The sequence below is a fragment of the Capricornis sumatraensis genome, chromosome 20, assembly GCF_032405125.1.
Source record: "Capricornis sumatraensis isolate serow.1 chromosome 20, serow.2, whole genome shotgun sequence".
Classification (NCBI taxonomy): domain Eukaryota; kingdom Metazoa; phylum Chordata; class Mammalia; order Artiodactyla; family Bovidae; genus Capricornis; species Capricornis sumatraensis.
The window spans coordinates 14390820-14412130 of record NC_091088.1 but is presented as its reverse complement, the minus strand read 5'-3'; the positions used below and the strand labels follow the sequence as shown (position 1 = coordinate 14412130).

Below are 21311 nucleotides of genomic sequence, written 5' to 3'. Positions count from 1 at the left end.
TACTGAGTCTGTGCTCTAGAGCCCAACTACTGAAACCCGCGCGCTGCAACTGTTGGAGCCCATGCGCCCCAGAGTCCGGGTCTGTAACAAGAGAAGCCACTAGAGCGAGAACCCCACGCACTGCAACAGGAGTAACCCCTGGTTGCTGCACGTAGATTATAGCCCATGGGGCAATGAAGATCCAGAACAGCCAAAAATACAAATAGATAAAATTATTTTTTTCAAAACAGAATACAATGAAACCCAGATCCTTTCCCAGTGTTTCAATTGCCCTATCAAAGCCTTTGACCCATAAGGATGAAATTGAGGTTTCACTCAACCTAAGACCCTGCTGGGCGCTGACTGTTTCAAATAAAGATCCATCCAGTGCAGTCCCTGGGCCTTGAGTCCTCTGCACACAAAGAGCATTCCACACAGGTCCCTAGCAGCTTCTGGTTTTGAATTTTAGAATTGTTTTTCAGCGAACCTGTATCCACTGAGGATACATAAGAGGAAGGAACTCATAAGACATACCAGTGGGCAAGGGAGTGGAAGTAGGGGTCAGGGAGCACATGTTGTGCGTGGTAAATCCTTTTAAAGAGGAGACGCCCCTCTGTGACAAAGGTGGGTGGGATGGATGCAGGCGTCCCTGGATCATCCAAGCTAGACCTGTTCCTCCATTCCACTCCATGTCTGCCCCAGACTCCCTCCTGCTCCCTGCTTACCTAGCCCTGTCTTATTCTCCTTGGCAGCTGGATTCACTGACTTGTCTTACCCCTAGGTGTCTGTTTTTCTCCATTTTGTTCAGCACGACAGAACTATCTGAACCATCTACCCATTAACATGATGTCCCTGGCCTTGATTCAGAACCTCTGCCCACACCATGTCCTAGCACATATTTGTTGACATCTTATGATCTCATGTAAATCACCAACTCTGAGGGCCCAGCACTGGAGGGTAGGGGGATGATGCAAAGACGCAGCATCTGGAAAGGGTTCATCCTTAGGAGCATAAATAGGGGACACCAAAATCAAGGTTCACAGACTGAAAAACAAATGGACAAGGCAGCTATGTCTATGAGGCAGCAAGCAAGGATGATCTTGGATCAATTTTTTTTTTAATTTTTAATAGGAGTGTAATTAATTGCTTTACATTGTTGTGCTAGTTTCTGCCATACCACAACATGAAAAGTATGAAACACTGCATGTATTTTTGTGTGTTATCCCTTGCCCCAGGGCCAAGCTAATCTGTGTCATTCCAGTTTTAGTGTATGTGCTGCTGAAGCGAGCCCTTTCATGGCTTTCTTGAGATGAACTTGTTTGGACCAGGAATCCTGCTGAAGAGGGCTAAGGACAAAGGCCACCTAAGCGGGAGGGGGTAAGAAGAAGGACAGGGAGGAGTCAGAGGACACAGCAGTGGGGGGAAAGCATGGACATGTAGTGTTCTGGAAGGCAAAGGAGGCCATGTCAAGAAGGAAAACAGTCAGCAGTGCTGGCGTGGAAGCCATGCTCGGGGGATGAGGAGGGTACCGGTGACATGGGAGAGCAGCTTCAGCAGCTGGGGTACGAACCAGAGGGTGTTGTGTTCGTGCTGCATCCCGGGTGACCAGGAGCACGCTTCGAACAAAGTCATCACAAAGCCCTGTCCAGAGCAAGCCAAGAATGACATCTCTACAGAACAATGGGCCCGCCGCAGCTCAGCCATGTCACTCTGACCTTTCTACAAGCGTGACCTCAGCAAAAAGAACCAGCAGAGATAAGTCTTTAAGCAAGTGAGTCTATGGGGACAAACCCATTGTGTCCAACCAGTGACCACGACAAGGGGAGGACATTTCACCAGCTTGGTTCATTCACTAATGGCTCTCTCACTCATGAACACTGAGATGGCTCTAATGTGCTCAGAGACAGAGAAGGCACTTGGTCATAAAAGAGATCTGGTCTCTGCCATCAAACAGCTTACAACACATTTGGGGGAACTTCATTCCATGAGTATATCCGCCAACCTCAACACGCCATCTAGGATGCCTAATGAAGTCCCCATTCAAATTTTACAAAATTACCCAAGTCTTAGCAATACCTTTTTTATGTCTCTCTATAGAGGGCTACTGCTGCTGCTGCTGCTGCTAAGTTGCCTCAGTTGTGTCTGACTCTGTGCAACTCCATAGATGGCAGCCCACAAGGCTCCACCATCCCTAGGATTCTCCAGGCAAGGGTACTGGAGTGGGGTGCCATTGCCTTCTCTGGTAGAGGGCTAAGGTTAAGCTTAAAATGAATGATCAAAGACGATATGTGTTCATTAAAAACAATCTCATAGACTGACTAAATTATAGGCTCACTGAGGACTGTGTTGATTCCTTACAATACATACCAATGACCTCTTCCCTTGAAGCACTAACCATGCTATGCTGCTTGTGTTTCTCTTTCTCCATCCTCCTTCTCCAAACCTAATCAAGATCTAGGTCTGCATTTCCAACGGCCCCCTCACTGCCCTCAAACTCAAACCTGAGGTCAGATTCACCATATGGCGTCTCTCCATTATCACCCTTTTCAGGCATCCTCATTCCCACCTGTGGTGCCTTTCATTTTATCTTCTCTCATGAGCATATCCTGCATCCAGTCAGTTACCAAGTTCTGTGTCAAGCAGGGTCTTGTGCCCATAAAAGATGTTCAACACTTACTTTCTGATGAATGACACATTTTATATTCTGGAAACATTTATAGCTGACTGGTAACTGTAGCTATGGCACTGGTAATGACAGCTGTTAAGAGCAAGGCTTTGGGTGGCAGATGGGTCTGAGCTGGGTTTAGTCTCATAAGACGCTTGCTCCTTAGAAGAAAAGTTATGATCAACCTAGACAGCATATTAAAAAGCAGAGATATTACTTTGCATACAAAGGTCCATCTAGTCAAAGCTATGATTTTTCCAGTAGTCATGTACGGATGTGAGAGTTGGAGAAAGCTGAGCACCAAAGAAATGATGCTTTTGAACTGTGGTGTTGAAGAAGACCCTTGAGAGTCCCTTGGACTGCAAGAAGATCCAACCAGTGCATCCTAAAGGAAATCAGTCCTGAGTGTTCATTGGAAGGACTGATGCTGAAGCTGAAACTCCAATACTTTGGCCACCTGATGTGAAGAACTGACACATTTGAAAAGACCCTAATGCTGGGAAAGATTGAAGGTGGGAGGAGAAGGGGACGACAGAGGATGAGATGGTTGGGTGGCATCACTGACTCAATGCACATGAGTTTGAGTAAACTCCAGGAATTGGTGATGGACAGGGAGGCCTGGTGTGCTGCAGTCTATGGGGCCACAAAGAGTTGGACATGACTGAGTGACTGAACTGAACTGAACTGATGTTGCTTAGTATTCCAAGGACTTTGGACCCATCATTTCCTCATTCATAAGATGTTAGTTACTAAGGTTGTGGGAATCAAATATAAAAAGTATGTAGAGCTCTGAGTGCAGAGATGTTATTTCCTTTAGTTCCTAGTCCACTGTCAGCCTAGAAAAGGAAATGGCAACTCCAGTATTCTTTATTTTTTAATTGAAGGATAATTGCTTTACAGAATTTTGTTGTTTCTGTCAACCCTCAACATGAGTATACATATATCCACCCGCCTTTTGAACCTCCCTCCCATCTCCCTCCCCATCCTAACCATCTAGGTTGATACACAGCCCCTGTTTGAGTTTTTTGAGACATACAGCAAATTCCGGTTGGCTGTCTATTTTACATAAGGTAATGTAAGTTCCCATGTTACTCTTGCCTGGGAAATCCCACGGGCAGAAGAACCTGGTGTTCTACAGTCCATAAGGTCTCAAGAGTCAGAAGTAGCAACTAAACCACCATCACCCACTCTCAATGCTTATCCATTTGGGCAGTCTAACATTAAAGAAATGGAGTAGCCATCATAGTCCAACAAAGAGTCTGAAATGCAGTACTTGGATGCAATCTCAAAAATGACAGAATGATCTCTGTTCATTTCCAACGCAAACCATTCAATATCACAGTAATCCAAGTCTATGCTGCAACCAATAAAGCTGAAGAAGCTGAAGTTGAATGGCTCTATGAAGACCTTCAAGACCTTTTAGAACTAACACCGAAAAAAAGATGTCCTTTTCATTAAGGGGACTGGAATGCAAAAGTAGAAAGTCAAAAAACACCTGGGGTAACAGGCAAATTTGGCCTTGGAATATAGAGTTTTGCCAAGAAAACGCACTGGTCATAGCAAACACCCTCTTCCAACAACACAAGAGAAGACTCTACACATGGACTTCACCAGATGGTCAACACCAAAATCAGATTGATTATATTCTTTGCAGCCAAAGATGGAGAAGCTCTATACAGTCAGCAAAAACAAGACCAGGAGCTGACTGTGGCTCAGATCATGAACTCCTTATTGCCAAATTCAGACTGAAATTGAAGAAAGTAGGGAAAACCACTAGACCATTCAGGTATGACCTCAATCAAATCCCTAAGGATTATACAGTGGAAGTGAGAAATAGATTTAAGGGACTAGATCTGATAGAGTGCCTGATGAACTATGGACGGAGGTTCGTGATATTGTACAGGAGACAGGGATCAAGACCATCCCCATGGAACAGAAATGCAAAAAAGCAAAATGGCTGTCTGGGGAGGCCTTACAAACAGCTGTGAAAAGAAGAGAAGTGAAAAGCAAAGGAGAAAAGGAAAGATATACACATTTGATACAGAGTTCCAAAGAATAGCAAGGAGAGATAAGAAAGCCTTCCTCAGCAATCAGTGCAAAAACATAGAGGAAAACAACAGAATGGGAAAGACTAGAGATCTCTTCAAGAAAATTAGAGATGCCAAGGGAACATTTCATGCAAAGATGGGCTCGATAAAGGACAGAAATGGTATGGACCTAACAGAAGCAGAAGATATTAAGAAGAGGTGGCAAGAATACACAGAACTGTACAAAAAAGATCTTCAAGACCAAGATAATCACGATGGTGTGATCACTCATCTAGAGCCAGATATCCTGGAATGTGAAGTCAAATGGGCCTTAGAAAGCATCACTATGAACAAAGCTATTGGAGGTGATGGGATTCCAGTTGAGCTATTTCAAATCCTGAAAGATGATGCTGTGAAAGTGCTGCACTCAATATGCCAGCAAATTTAGAAAACTCAGCAGTGGCCACAGGACTGGAAAAGGTCAGTTTTCATTCCAATCCCAAGGAAAGGCAATGTCAAAGAATGCTCAAACTACCACACCATTACACTCATCTCACATGCTAGTAAAGTAATGCTCAAAATTCTCCAAGCCAGGCTTCAAGAATACTTGAATTGGGAATGTCCAGATGTTCAAGCTGGTTTTAGAAAAGGCAGAGGAACCAGAGATCAAAGTGCCAACATCTGCTGGACCATCAAAAAAGCAAGAGAGTTCCAGAAAAACATCTATTTCTGCTTTATTGACTATGCCAAAGCCTTTGACTGTGTGGATCACAATAAACTGTGGAAAATTTCTCAAGAGATGGGACTATAGACCACCTGATCTGCCTCTTGAGAAATCTGTATGCAGGTCAGGAAGCAACAGTTAGAACTGGACATGGAACAACAGACTGGTTCCAAAGAGGAAAAGGAGTACGTCAAGGCTGTATATTGTCACCCTGCTTATTTAATATATATGCAGAGCACATCATGAGAAACGCTGGGCTAGAAGAAGCACAAGCTGGAATCAAGATTGCTGGGAGAAATATCAATAACCTCAGATATGCAGATGACACCACCCTTATGGCAGAAAGTGAAGAGGAACTCAAAAGCCTCTTGATGAAAGTGAAAGAGGAGAGTGAAAAAGTTGGCTTGAAGCTCAACATTCAGAAAATGAATATCATGGCATCCGGTCCCATCATTTCATGGGAAATAGATGGGGAAACAGTGGAAATAATGTCAGACTTTATTTTTGGGGCCTCCAAATCACTGCAGATGGTGTTTGTAGCCATGAAATTAAAAGACACTTACTCCTTGGAAGGAAAGTTATGAGCAACCTAATTCAAAAGCAGAGACATTACTTTGCCAACAAAAGTCCGTCTAGTCAAGGCTATGGTTTTCCAGTAGTCATGTATGGATGTGAGCGTTGGACTGTGAAGAAAGCTGAGCGCCAAAGAATTGATGCTTTTGAACTGTGGTGTTGGAGAAGACTCTTGGGAGTCCCTTGGACTCCAAGGAGATCCAACCAGTCCATTCTGAAGGAGATCAGTCCTCCTTGTTCATTGGAAGGACTGATGCTAAAGCTGAAACTCCAGTACTTTGGCCACCTCATGCGAAAAGTTGACTCATTAGAAAAGAGTCTGATGCTGGGAGGGATTGGGGACAGGAGGAGAAGGGGACGACAGAGGATGAGATGGCTGGATGGCATCACCAACTCAATGGACGTGAGTCTGTGTGAACCCCGGGGGTTGGTGATGGACAGGGAGGCCTGGCATGCTGCAATTCATGGGGTCGCAAAGAGTCAGACATGACTGAGCAACTGAACTGAACTGAACTGAATGTTAAGTTTAAAGGAGCCCAGAGAATTCCCTGGTGGTCCAGTGGTTAGGACTCCTGACCTTCACTGCTGAGGATGCAGGTTCAATTTCTGGACAGGGAGGTAAGATCCCCCACAAGCCACGTGTTATATGCATCCCCACCCCCAACCCCCACCACAGCCACCAGAAAAAAAATTCAAAGGAACCTAAATCCCAAGCTGAGGCCGACAGTATTCCATTTTAGAACACAAATCGGGCTGTTTAGTAAGTCCTAGAAAGGGGTGACCATCCACTAGGACTCTGTTTGGGGCATAAGATGAAGACTTCCACATCAAACATATTCTTCTTCCCTTCCCTTATCTCTCTTCCATTGTACCTACTTTTGCAAATTCCAATTAAAAATTATGCAATTCAAAAAAAAAATATCCAACTCAACAAGTTTTAATGAGTGCTGGCTGTGTGTGTCATGGCTGATTAACCAGTTACCTGGAAGACCTTATCTTCCTTGTAGAAAGTAACTTTTTCAAATCCTAATGAGCTCCCTCCCACACCCAACACTGGGCTTCATGCCACTCTGGGAATCCTTCTGGAGGCACCCTCCATTCCTTTGTCAGCCATTGTTTTTCCTTTTGGTTCTCTTTTTATCCTACCTAACCTCACCTGTCACCACGTCAACAGACAAAATCACCTCTCTCCCTCCCTCCCCCTCCTCTTTCTCATCCACTAGCTCCATCTATAACTGTGAGTGTGAGTGTGTGTGTGTGTGTGTATCATGTCCAGTTTACAGAGGAGAAAACAGTTTAAAGCCTAAAACCAGGTACTTTGAAAGATCACACTGCTAGTAAGAGGTATCTAGCAGATATCAGGCTGCCCCAGATCCTTGATGATTTTTTTAAATTGTTTTAATTGGACTATAATTGCTTTACGGTATTGTGTTAATTTCTGCTGTACAATGACGTAAATTAACTATGCGTGCATGTTAAGTCACTTCAGTCATGTACCACTCTTTGTGACCTCATAGACTGTAGCCCTCCAGGCTTCTCTGTCCATGGAATTCTCCAGGCAAGAATACTGGAGTGGGTTGCCATTCCCTCCTCCAGGGGATCTATATGCATACATATATCCGAGGCTTCCCAGGTGGCGCTAATGGTAAAGAACCCGCCTGCCAATGCAGGAGACGTGGCTTCAGTCCCTGGATGAGGCAGATCCCTTGGAGAAGGGCGTGGCCACCCACTCTAGTATTCTTGCCTGGAGAATTCCATGGACAAAGGAGCCTGGTGGACTACAGTCCATAGGGGTCACAAAGACTCAGACATGACTGAAGCACTTAGCACACAAGCACACACATATACCCCCTCCCTCTTAGGCCTCTCTTCCACCTCACCCCAATCCCACCCCTCTATTTCCTTCCTCCAGGGGGTCTTCCCAACCCAGAGATCAAACCCAGGTCTCCCGCATTACAGGCAGAGTCTTCACCATTTGAGCCCACACCCCAGGAAGCCCCTTTCCACTCCTCTAGGTCATCACAAAGCACTGAGCTGAGCCCCCCGTGCTACACAGCAGCTTCCCCCCAGCTCTCTATTTTGCATACGGCAGTATATATGTGCCTTGACCATCTGGAGGGGCTCTCATCCACAGCGCACTTCACTCCCAGCGAGCAGAACCTGTGACCTTGTCCACCAGCTGCTCAGAATGCTGGGGTCCTTTTAGGCAGTGGCCATGGAAAGCCAGAGGGCTTCCCTGGTGGCTCAGACAGTAAAGAATCCACCTGCAATGCAGGAGACCTGGGTTTAGTCCCTGAGTTGGGAAGATCCCCTTGGAGGAGGGCATGGCAACTCACACCAGTATTCTTGCCTGGAGAATCCCCACGGATAGAGGAGCCTGGTGGGCTCCAGTCCAAGGGGTCGCAGACACGATTGAGCGACTAAGCACGCACACAGCAGGGAGAGCCAGCTGGAGTTTAAGCCACTCCTCCTCTTGCCAAAGGGGGTGGGGGTGACAGTACTTAACTAATGATGAACAAGTAAGAGGGTATCCCCTGGCCTGCAATGGGGACCGCTCTCACCTGTGACACCCGGGCCTCCGGATCTGCCCCAGGTTATTGAGCTAATACAGGAGCCAAACGCACTTCCCTTGTTGCTGAATCGGGGCTTGGCCTCCTCCCCTTCCCTGTTCATCTTCCCTACTCCACGACCTATCACCCTTAACCTATAAGTTCAGTTCAGTTCAGTTCAGTTCAGTTCAGTTCAGTCGTGTCCGACTCTTTGCGACCCCATGAATTGCAGCATGCCAGGCCTACCTGTCCTGTCCATCACCATCTCCCGGAGTTCAGTCAGACTCATGTCCAGCAAGTCCATGATGCCATCCAGCCATCTCATCCTCTGTCGTCCCCTTCTCCTGCCCCCAATCCCTCCCAGCATCAGAGTCTTTTCCAATGAGTCAACTCTGCGCATGAGGTGGCCAAAGTACTAGAGTTTCAGCTTTAGCATCATTCCTTCCAAAAAAATCCCAGGGCTGATCTCCTTCAAAATGGACTGGTTGGATCTCCTTGCAGTCCAAGGGACTCTCAAGAGGCTTCTCCAACACCACAGGTCAAAAGCATCAATTCTTCGGCACTCAGCCTTCTTCACAGTCCAACTCTCACATCCATACATGACTACTGGAAAACCATAGCCTTGACTAGACGGACTTTTGTTGGCAAAGTAATGTCTCTGCTTTTGAATACACTATCTAGGTTGGTCATAACTTTTCTTCCAAGGAGTAAGCGTCTTTTAATTTCATGGCTGCAGTCACCATCTGCAGTGATTTTGGAGCCCAAAAAGATAAAGTCTGACACTGTTTCCACTGTTTCTCCATCTATTTCCCATAAAGTAATGGGACCGGATGCCATGATCTTCATTTTCTGAATGTTGAGCTTTAAGCCAACTTTTTCACTCTCCTCTTTCACTTTCATCAAGAGGCTTTTTAGCTCCTCTTCACTTTCTGCCATAAGGGTGGTGTCATCTAACCTTTCCAATAAATTCCTTTCACACAAATCTTTGCCTCGATCCCTGCCCCTAGAGAACATACCCTGAGGCAACGTGCATGCAAGTTTCCAACCCAAGCCTGTCAGACTTCAACCCTCTTTTGCCTCTGTGGCCCTTGACATGCTGTTGCAGGGTGGCTGGGCTCTTCACTAATCTTACAGCCCTTTAAAAAAATTGACTGACTGCCATAAGCCTTTGGGGCCCTGAATGCCCTACGTGCTATAATTAAATGTCTCAGAGACAAAAGCCCTTTATCTTAACAAAGTGAAATAGGGGACTCAAGGAAAAAGGTTTTTTGAACTTGTAATTGTCCTACACCTGGGTCCATAATTAATTAGACACTACAGTGGACTTTATCCTTTTAATATGATCTCTGTTAAATGGTTTTGTTATGAGAAATGGAATATTTCCTGCTATATCCATAAACAAGAATATCATAGTCATCAAGGATTGCAGCCCTTCAAAGTAAGGTGGTGACCCCTAAGGGCACTCAGGAAGGAAAAGAATATCTGTCAGCTAGCAGCCATCAGACTGCAGCCACTCCCTGCAGTGAGCCCTGAGGAAAGGAAGCTCAGGATGTGAAGATGCGGGATGCTGGCCCCAGGTAGCCGAGGCGCATATGAAAGGAATGATCTTAGTGAGCCCTCATCTTCCCATCCAGAGAAAAGCCCCAAATTCCTTAACTTAGAATATCTGATCTTCTTTAATTAACAATAACCTTCTGATGTGCAAACTACCTGCCCTTTGTTCAAAAAGTTCTGGATAATCGTGGCCCTTCTCCTCGCCTCCTCTGAGCAATTTTCTTAGGGTTACTTGAGATGCTGTCTCAAGTAACAGCTTGAGAGGCTTGGCTTGAGGCCCTAAAAATTTCCACCAAATAAAACATGATTCTCAACTTTTAGATTATGAGTATTTTTAAAGTCCATAGTTATATAAGCAATATAACTACATTAGACAAATTTCTGAGGGAAAAACAAATCTAAGTACTCTGATCCAACCATTCACATACTATTTCCTTCTAGTGCTTTCCATCTTCATGTAACATGGATATAGTCTTAGCCAAACACCAGGATCCCCTGGGTGCTTTCCTTTAGTTCAGTTTTCATGTTCTAGCACAGTTGTCAGGTCATTTCACATGAATTTTTCAAATTCTCGTTTTACGTCCGGAGACGATACCATCATTTCTCACCATTTTGTTTTCTCTTCATTTTAATGACATTTGTTGCTTTCTGTCTAATTTTACAATGTGGTCACCTTTTTGATTGCTTTTGATATGTCACAATTTTAAATAACTTTGTAAATGTACCAGTTTGGTTTGCATGTACACTTTTTCTCACATTTCAGATTATTTCTTTAAGAGAAATGTCCAAATCTTGAATTACCAGGTAAAAGAATAACATTTATGGTTTTGAGGTACACTGCCCTTTTCTCTATGTACCCCCATCCCTAAAATGTGTACTGATTTACAGTATAAGCCAACCTGAAGCAAAAGCTGTTCCAAGTCATGATGGCTTATTCTTTAAGGAGTTATGAGCTGGATTACTATGATGGTGCGGTCAGTCACCCACAGCCAGACATTCTGGAGAGTGAAGTCAAGTGGGCCCTAGGAAGCACTGCTGTTAGTAAAGCTAGTGGATGTGACAGAATTCCAGTGAAACTATTCAAAACCCTAAAGGATGATGCCATCAAGGTGTTGCAGTCAATATGTCTGCAAATCTGAAAGACCCAGCAGTGGCCACAGGACTGGAAAAGGTCAATTCTCATCCGAATTCCTAAGAAAGGTAGTACTTAAAGAATGTTCTAACCATTGGACAATTGCATTCATCTCCCGTCAAATAAGGTCATGCTTAAATTCTTGCATGCTAGGCTTCAGCATTATGCAAACCAAGAACTTCGAGATGTCCAAGCTGGGTTTAGAAAAGGAAAAGGAACCAGAGATCAAATTGCCAACATTTGCTGGATCATAGAGAAAGCTAGGGAATTCCAGAAAAACATCTACCTCTGTTTCAAAGCCTTCGACTGTGTGGATCATAATAAACTGTGGAAACTCTTAAAGAGATGGGAATACCAGACCATCTTACCTGTCTCCTGAGAAACCTGTAGGTGGGTCAAGAAGTTAGAACCCTGTATGGAACAACTGATTGATTCAAGACTGAGAAAGGGATGTGACAGGGCTAGCTGCTGTCACTCTGATTGTTTAATCTATATGCTGAGCACATCAGGAGAAATCCCGGGCTGGATGAGTTACAAGCCTGGAATCAACATCAGTGGGACAAACATCAAACTTTATTTATGAGGATGATACCACTCTAATGGCAGAAAGCGCATTTAGAAGAAGTCCTAAATGTGAGTGGTGGCTGCACTGTGCTGGAGCAGCCATGTGCAGATAACCCACGTCCAAGGTCAGAAACACCCCAGTAAGACGATAGGCACTGGAGCGGCTATGAGGAGATATCCCACGTCCAAGGGCAAAGGAGACTGGCATATAGGTTTCTCAAGAGGCAGGTCAGGTGGTCGGATAGTCCCATCTCTTGAGAAATTTTCCACAGTTTATTGTGATCCACACAGTCAAAGGCTTTGGCATAGTCAATAAAGCAGAAAGAGATGTTTTTCTGGAACTCTCTTGCTTTCTCGATGGTCCAGCAGATGTTGGCAATTTGATCTCTGGTTCTTCTGCTTTTCTAAAACCAGCTTGAACATCTTGAAGTTCATGGTTCACATATTACTGAAGCCTGGCTTGGAGAATTTTGAGCACATTACTAGCATGTGAGATGAGTACAATTGTGCAGTAGTTTGCGCATTCTTTGGCATTGCCTTTCTTTGGGATTGGAATAAAAACTAACCTTTTCCAGTCCTGTGGCTACTGCTGAGTTTTCCAACTTTGCTGGCATATTGAGTGCAGCACTTTCACAGCATCATCTTTCAGGATTTGAAATAGCTCAACTGGAATTCTATCACCTCCACTAGCTTTGTTTGTAGTGATACTTCCTAAGGCCCAGTTGACTTTACATTCCAGGATGTCTGGCTCTAGGTGAGTGATCGTACCATCATGATTATCTGGGTCATGAAGATTTTTTTTGTACAGTTCTTCTGTGTATTCTTGCCATCTCTTCTTAATATCTTCTGCTTCTGTTAGGTCCATACAATTTCTGTCCTTTATTGTGCCCATCTTTGCATGAAATGTTCCATTGGTATCTCTAATTTTCTTGAAGAGATCTCTAGTCTTTCCCACTCTGTTGTTTTTCTCTATTTCTTTGCAATGATCACTGCTCAGTTCAGTTCATTTCAGTCACTCATCGTGTCCGACTCTTTGTGACCCCATGAATTACAGCATGCCAGGCCTCCCTGTCCATCACCAACTCCCGAGTTCACTCAAAGTCATGTCAATCGAGTCGGTGATGCCATCCAGCCATCTCATCCTCTGTCATCCCCTTCTCCTCCTGCCCACAATCTCTCCTAGCATCAGGGTCTTTTCCAATGAGTCAACTCTTCACATGAGGTGGCCAAAGTATTGGAGTTTCAGCCTCAGCATCAGTCCTTCCAATGAACACCCAGGACTGGTCTCCTTTAGGATGGACTGGTTTGATCTCCTTGCAGTCCAAGGGACTCTCAAGAGGCTTCTCCAACACCACAGTTCAAAAGCATCAATTCTTCCATGCTCAGCTTTCTTCACAGTCCAACTCTCACATCCATAGATGACCATTGGAAAAACCATAGCATTGACTAGATGGACATTTGTTGGCAAAGTAATATCTCTGCTTTTTAATATGTTATCTAGGTTGGTCATAACTTTCCTTCCAAGGAGTAAGCATCTTTTAATTTCATGGCTGCAACTACCATCTGCAGTGATTTTGGAGCCCCCCAAAAAAAGTCTGACACTGTTTCCCCATCTATTTCCCATGAAGTGACGGGACCAGATGCCATGATCTTCGTTTTCCGAATGTTGAGCTTTAAGCCAACTTTTTCACTCTCCTCTTTCACTTTCATCAAGAGGCTTTTGAGTTCCTCTTCACTTTCTGCCATAAGGGTCGTGTCATCTGCATATCTGAGGTTATTGATATTTCTCCCAGCAATCTTGATTCCAGCTTGTGCTTCTTCCAGCCCAGTGTTTCTCATGATGTACTCTGCATATAAGTTAAATAAGCAGGGTGACAATATACAGCCTTGACTTTTCCTTTTCCTATTGATTGCTGAAATGAAGTGAAGTCACTCAGTCGTGTCCAACTCTTTGCGATCCCATGGACTGTAGCCTACCGGGCTCCTCCGTCCATGGGATTTTCCAGGCAAGAATACTGGAGTGGGTTGCCATTTCCTTCTCCAGGGGAACTACCTGACCCAGGGATCCAACCCGGGTCTCCTGCATTGTAGGCAGACGCTTTACCGTCTGAACCACAAGGGAAGCCCCAGGTTAAGCCCACAAGTATAAATTGATTACTGAGCCCCAGGTAAATAGCAGGGAGGGAACACACTTCCACCCATCAACAGAAAATTGGATTAAAGATTTACTGGGCATGGCCCTGCCCATCAGAACAAGACCCAGTGTCCCCCTCAGTCAGTCTATCCCATCAGGAAGCTTTCATAAGCCTCTTATCCTTCTCCATCAGAGGGCAGATGGACTGAAAACCACCATCACAGAAAACTAACCAATCTGATCACATGGACCACAGCCTTGTCTAACTCAATGAAACCATGAGCCATGCATGTGGGGCCACCCAAGAAGGGCGGGTCAATGTGGAGAGTTCTGACAAAATATGGCCCACTGGAGAAGGGAATGGCAAACCACTTCAGTATTTATGCCTTGAGAACCCATGAACAGTATGAAAAGGCAAAAAGATAGGACACCGAAAGATGAACTCCCCAGGTTGGTAGGTGCCCAATATGCTACTGGAGATTGGTGGAGAAATAACTCCAGAAAGAATTAACAGATGGAGCCAAAACAAAAACAACACAGAGGCAAGATCTGATGCTATAAAGAGCAATATTGCATAGGAACCTGGAATGTTAGGTCCATGAATCAAGGCAATTGCAAGTGATCAAACAGGAGATGATAAGAGTGAACATCGACATTCTAGCAATCAGGAACTAAGATGGGCTGGAATGGGTGAATTTAACTCAAATGGCCATTATATCTACTACTGTGGGCAGGAATCCCTTAGAAGAAATGGAGTAACCATCTTGGTCAACAAAAGAGTCTGAAATGCAGTACTTGGATGCAATCTCAAAAACGACAGAATGATCTCTGTTCATTTCCAAGGCAAACCATTCAATATCACAGTAATCCAAGCCTATGCCCCAACCAGTAATGCTGAAGAAGCTGAAGTTGAATGGCTCTATCAAGATCTACAAGACCTTTTAGAACTAACACCCAAAGATGTCCTTTTCATTATAGGGGACTGGAATGCAAAAGGAGGAAGTCAAGAAACACCTAGAGTAACAGGCAAATTTGGCCTTGGAATACAGAATGAAGCAGGGGAAAGGCTAATGGAGTTTTACCAAGAGAACGCACTGGTCATAGCAAACACTCTCTTCCAACAACACAAGAGAAGACTCTACACATGGACATCGACAGATGGTCAACACCAAAATCAGATTGATTATATTCTTTGCAGCCAAAGATGGAGAAGCTCTATACAGTCAGCAAAAACAAGACTGGGAGCTGACTGTGGCTCAGATCATGAACTCCTTATTGCCAAATTCAGACTAAAATTGAAGAAAATAGGGAAAACCACCAGACTACTCAGGTATGACCTAAATCAAATCCCTAAGGGTTATACAGTGGAAGTGAGAAATAGATTTACAGGCCTAGATCTGATAGATAGAGTGCCTAATGAACTATGGATGGAGGTTCGTGATATTGTACAGGAGACAGGGATCAGGACCATACCACAAAACAGAAATGCAAAAAAGCAAAATGCCTGTCTGAGGAAGCCTTACAAATGGCTGTGAAAAGAAGAGAAGCCAAAAGCAAAGGAGAAAAGGAAAGATATACACATTTGATAGAGAGTTCCAAAGAATGGCAAGGAGAGATAAGAAAGCCTTCCTCAGTGATCAGTGCAAAGAAATAGAGGAAAACAACAGAATGGGAAAGACTAGAGATCTCTTCAAGAAAATTAGAGATACCAAGGGAACATTTCATGCAAAGATGAGCACAATAAAGGACAGAAATGGTATGGACCTAACAGAAGCAGAAGATATTAAGAAGAGGTGGCAAGAATACACAGAAGAACTGTACAAAAAAGATCTTCATGACCCAGATGGTGTGATCACTCACCTAGAGCCAGACATCCTGGGATGTGAAGTCAAGTGGGCCTTAGGGAAGTATCACTACGAACAAAGCTAGTGGAGGTGATGGAATTCCAGTTGAGCTATTTCAAATCCTGAAAGATGATGCTGTGAAAGTGCTGCACTCAATATGCCAGCAAATTTGGAAAACTCAGCAGTAGCCACAGGACTGGAAAAGGTCAGTTTTCATTCCAATCCCAAGGAAAGGCAATGTCAAAGAATGCTCAAACTACTGCACAATTGCACTCATCTCACATGCTAGTAAAGTAATGCTCAAAATTCTCCAAGCCAGGCTTCAAGAATACTTGAACTGCGAATGTCCAGATGTTCAAGCTGGTTTTAGAAAAGGCAGAGGAACCAGAGATCAAAGTGCCAACGTCCGCTGGATAGTGGAAAAAGCAAGAGAGTTCAGAAACACATCTACTTCTGCTTTGTTGACTGTGCCAAAGCCTTTGACTGTGTGGATCACAATAAACTGTGGAAAATTCCTCAAGAGATGGGAATACCAGACCACCTGACCTGCCTCTTGAGAAATCTGTATGCAGGTCTGGAAGCAACAGTTAGAACTGGACATGGAATAACAGACTGGTTCCAAATCAGGAAAGGAGTATGTCAAGGCTGTATATTGTCACCCTGCTTATTTAACTTATATGCAGAGTACATCAAGAGAAACGCTGGGCTGGATGAAGCACAAGCTGGAATCAAGATTGGTGGGAGAAATATCAAAAACCTCAGATATGCAGATGACACCACCCTTATGGCAGAAAATGAGGAAGAACTAAAGAGCCTCTTGATGAAAGTGAAAGAGGAGAGTAAAAAAGTTGGCTTAAAGCTCAACATTCAGAAAACGAAGATCATGGCATCCGGTCCCATCATTTCATGGGAAATAGATGGAGAAACAGTGGACACAGTGACTGACTTTATTTTGGGGGGCTCCAAAATCACTCTAGATGGTGACTGCAGCCATGAAATTAAAAGATGCTTACTCCTTGGAAGAAAAGTTATGACCAACCTAGACAGCATATTACAAAGCAGAGACATTACTTTGGCAACTGAGGTCCATCAAGTCATGGCTCTGGTTTTTCCTGTGGTTATGTATGGATGTGAGCGTTGGACTGTGAAGAAAGCTGAGCGCTGAAGAATTGATGCTTTTGAACTGTGGTGTTGGAGAAGACTCTTGAGAGTCCCTTGGACTACAAGGAGATCCAACCAGTCCAGCCTAAAGGAGATCAGTTTTGAATGGACATTCAGTCTGAAGGACTGTTGTTGAAGCTGAAACTCCAGTACTTTGGCCACCTCATGCAAAGAGCTGACTCATTTGAAAAGACCCATAATGCTGGGAAAGATCGAAGGCAGGAGGAGAAGGAGAGGACAGAGGATGAGATAGTTGGATGGCATCACTGACTCAATGGACATGAGTTTGAGTAAACTTCGGGAGTTGGAGATGGACAGGGAGGCCTGGTGTGCTGCAGTCCATGGGATTGCAAACAGTCAGAAACGACTGAGCTACTGAACTTAACTGAACTGAAGAGGAACTAAAGAGCCTCTTAATGAGGATGAAGGAGGAGAGTGAAAGAGCTAGCTTAAAACTAAATATTGAAAACCCTAAGATCTTGGCATCTGGCCCCATTACTTCATGGCACATTGAGAGGGAAAAGTTGGAAGTAGTGGCAGATTTCCTCTTCTTGGACTCTAAAATAACTGTGGATGGTGACTGCAGCCATGGAATCAGAAGACATTTACTGCTTGGCAGGAAAGCTATGACAAATCTAGACAGCATGTTGAAAAGCAGAGACATTGCTCTGCCATTACTCAAGGCTATGGTCTTCCCAGTGGGTATGGTTGTGAGAGCTGGACCATAAAGAAGGCAGAGCACCAAAGAATCGATGCCTTTGAACTATCGTTCTGGAGAAGACTCCTGAGAATCTGTTGGACAGCAAGGAGATCAAACCCATCAATCTTAAGGGAAATCAACCCAGAATACTCATTGGAAGGACTGATGCTGAAGATGAAACTCCAGTATTTTGGCCATCTGATGCAAACAACTGACTCATTGGAAAAGTTCCTGATGCTGGGAAAGACTGAGGAAAGAAGGAGAAAAGGGCATCTGAGGATGAGATGGCTGGATGGCATTGCTGATGCAATGGACATGAACTTGGGCAAACTTTGGGAGATGGTGAGGGACAAGGAGGCCTGGTGTGCTGCAATCCATGGAGTTGTTAAGAATTGAACACGACCGGGCAACTGAACAACCGCAAGAGTCTAACTAACTAAATTCATTTAAAATTTCCCTATTTGGTACAAAGGTCTTGAGAGCTTCTCTAGAATTATATGGACTCTATGGCATTCCTCATGAAAGTGACTTGAAAGGCGCAATTCAGTCAGCCTTAAGGCATGTCCTTCCTTTCCTAAGCCTGAGCCTTCTAATTGTTAAGCATTTCATTGAGGGATTAGTCACTGGGTTTGAGTTGCCTAATTGAATCAATCATTTTCCATGCCACTGAACACAAGTCAGGACATTTCAATGGCTGATGTGAGCTGAGCTGGGTGTGTATTTGGTGCGTTTCTGCATGCCTCTGTCTTCAAAACCATAGGATAAAGAACACTGACAAGACAAACAAGCAAAAGACAATTCCTGCTTTCTCAGTTACCTTGAAGTTTGCCTCTGTTTATCCTAAGCTTTAGTATTCTTATCTAATAGTCTTAGAAGAGCTGCTTCTTGAAATCCATTTCCCAGGAATATTTGGACCTCCGGGAAATCATAGCCATTAGTGTCAACAACAGCATCATGATTATTTTTTTAAAACATGCTTCATTGTTCTGTCTTCCTTCATGCAAGTGGAAAAGTACAAAAAATAAATTGGAACTGGAATTACTCTGAAGACTGTGGGGACTTGCTACTACAGACTGAACAGAAAAATTTATACTGTTCTTACAGCTTTTCGCCCAGCCAGCCCTAGAGCATTTGAGTGAAACAGTGGAAAACCCAGCCAAGCCCTCCAGATGCATGATTCCAGGTAACACCAGAGATTAGTGTAGATAAACATCCCATGGATCAACTGAATTTTTTTACCTTTGAACTGTTTTGGTGATTTTTCTTTTTCATTGCAGAAGCTTGTTTTTTGCAGCACTTCAGACCTCCAACAAGTGCCTACTTGCATCTCATTTTAAGAGAGAATTTCATGATTGAGTTAAAAGTCAAGAGCAAAATAGACAAGTGGCTTTCTAGTCCCTTTCTCGGCAACTTGGGAAATCGGCTGATTCGGTTCCGTTCACACTGCCTGTTTGCCTTCACTCTGCTCCGTGGGTCACAACCTAGGGGTGGAGAGCGGGGTAATGACCTCCCTCCCAGCAAATGCTTCTGCAGCCTTGCTGAGTGAGGATAACACTAGGTAACCCTAATTAAAGTCCTAGCCAAGCTCAAACTTCACAACCAAACAAACCAGTTTTACAACACCTAGGAATTTAATTTGGCCTCACACTTGCAGCAGGGGGAAAAAGCAACACAGGAGAAGGAAAAAAAGCTAGCACCTCAGCCAACCGGCAACCAGCCGCCTTCTGGACACCTTGCCAAATTGACCCAAATAAGAAACATTAGCAGTCCCAAGACAGATCTGAAAACAAAGGTTCGGATGAGACACAAGGTTCTTGACAGCAGTTGGGGAAAACCACAACTTTTTCCAACCCAGGTGAGTCTCTTTGATATCTAAATAATGAAGCAAAGTACAAGGATAACTTCAATTTGACAGCTTTTTTATGCATCTCAGGAATAAGAAGCAAAGTCTAAAACACAGCTGAACATTAATCTCAAAATAAAATTTGGTTTTAGCTTAAAAAAAAAAAAAGAAACATAAAGGGCTTTGCTGGCTATGATGAAACGAACCGCCTTGGCTTATTTGTACATATCCTGGGAAATTACCAAAATCGTGACTTAGACACATGTTCCCTTCCAAGTCCTTCTTACCACCAGCCTCATCAAAGGCACCTTCTAAAGAAAGCAGACCAAATCGCTGTAGTGAAAGACACTGGGGATGTGCTTGCATTTACTCCATGCCAAATATTTTCTTTTTAAACCTAATCTGAAAAAAAGTCCTGCTAAGGCAAAGCAAGGGCCAGTTCCGGCACTGAGTAGGGCTGTCCACTTACCTGTTATCAGCACCGCCTTTTGATCCACAGGTAACAGCTCTTGGCCAGAAAAGTAAGTATACATGACAAAATATGACAGGGAGAAGAGAACCAAGCCCCAGAAGAGGGACAGGCTGATCAGGCAAGCGCCTCCCCAGAGGCCCGCCAGGCAGACCACCTTTCTCCCCACCTGCCCTGGGCTCGTCTTGAGTTTGCAAAGAATTGTTCCTCCCAGCACTGCGGTGACAGTCAGGCAGAGCCACCCTGGCTCAGAGAAGAAAGTGCCCATTCTTGGCGACTCTGCACCTTTCCGTGCTCACGACCAGTGAGTCAAGTGGGCAAAGGCAGTCTGGAGGCAGCCTGGGTTATATGAACGGGGAGGCAAGAAGGGAGGGGGAGAAAACAGCCCCAGCTCACTTTGAATGAGTATGAATTAAGCATACTCATACAGCCACATATTTCCTGGTGGGTAATTTAAATCAATCTGCAGTTTAATATAAATACTAGAGCACTGACTATTTGATTACTCCCCCCCCACGCCCACTGCACACATGACACAGATGTGTACTCACCCACAACAAACGCACACATCATTATTTTTTAATCACCTCTGGAGAGATAACTAGTTGGGTAATAATTGACAGAATTCAAACTGTCTGAACAGTGAATACCGAAACCTCTAGCTTGCAGATCTCTTCTCCTTTCAGTGCCTGTGATGTGTGTGTGTGTGTGTGTTTGTGTGTGTGTGTGTAAATCCAGGCAACCACTCTGGAAGATCAACTCTGGAAGGGAAACAGTTCACTGATTTTGTCCACACCTGCAGCATTCCTGCCATCTCCCGCTGGAGCCAGGCTGAAGGGTTGGATGGAAAGAGAATGCAGAAGTAGAGATAGAGAGTCTCGGCAGATGAGACGTGCTTTGGTCTCACTGGAGGAAAGGCAAGCCAGGGAGAGATAACGCTATAATAAACATATGAGTAATGGCCGATAGATACCTATTTGTGCCAGGAGCCGTGTTCAGCTGAGACCCTATTTTCTGCTAAACTCTGCTCCAGGCAGTAGCGCTCAACAGTCAATATGCACAGTCTGTCTGAACACAGTATCTCTATGAAGTAACTTCTATCACTGCAGTGACTTGACGGACGAGGACACTGAGGCACACAGAACTTAAGCGACTTGCCCAAGATCACACAGAAGTGGAAACGAGCAGTCTTATTTCAGAGTTTTATGCTTTAACCACTCTCCTGTCCTAGGAGAAAAAAAAAATTAAAGACAATTAGTATATTATGTACTAGCTCTTCTCTATTTTACCCTCATTTGAAGCATGAAATAGTTCAAGGTGGATGTTCCTATGCACATTTTACAGTGTAGAAAGTTGAGGCTGGAAGAGGATAGGCTACTTAAGAACAGTGGGT

General features: G+C 44.2%; 1 protein-coding gene across 1 annotated transcript in view; it reads right to left on the bottom strand.

Annotated features, from left to right (window-relative positions):
- The window catches only part of HSD17B2 (hydroxysteroid 17-beta dehydrogenase 2), a 96419-nt gene extending 76207 nt beyond the window's left edge, over positions 1-20212 (bottom strand). The window contains exon 1 of the mRNA XM_068993012.1: positions 19919-20212. Coding sequence (XP_068849113.1) covers positions 19919-20186 — 268 coding nt within the window. The 5' untranslated portion in view covers positions 20187-20212. The remainder of the gene's footprint in view (positions 1-19918) is intronic.
- Between the last annotated feature and the right edge of the window lie 1099 nt (positions 20213-21311).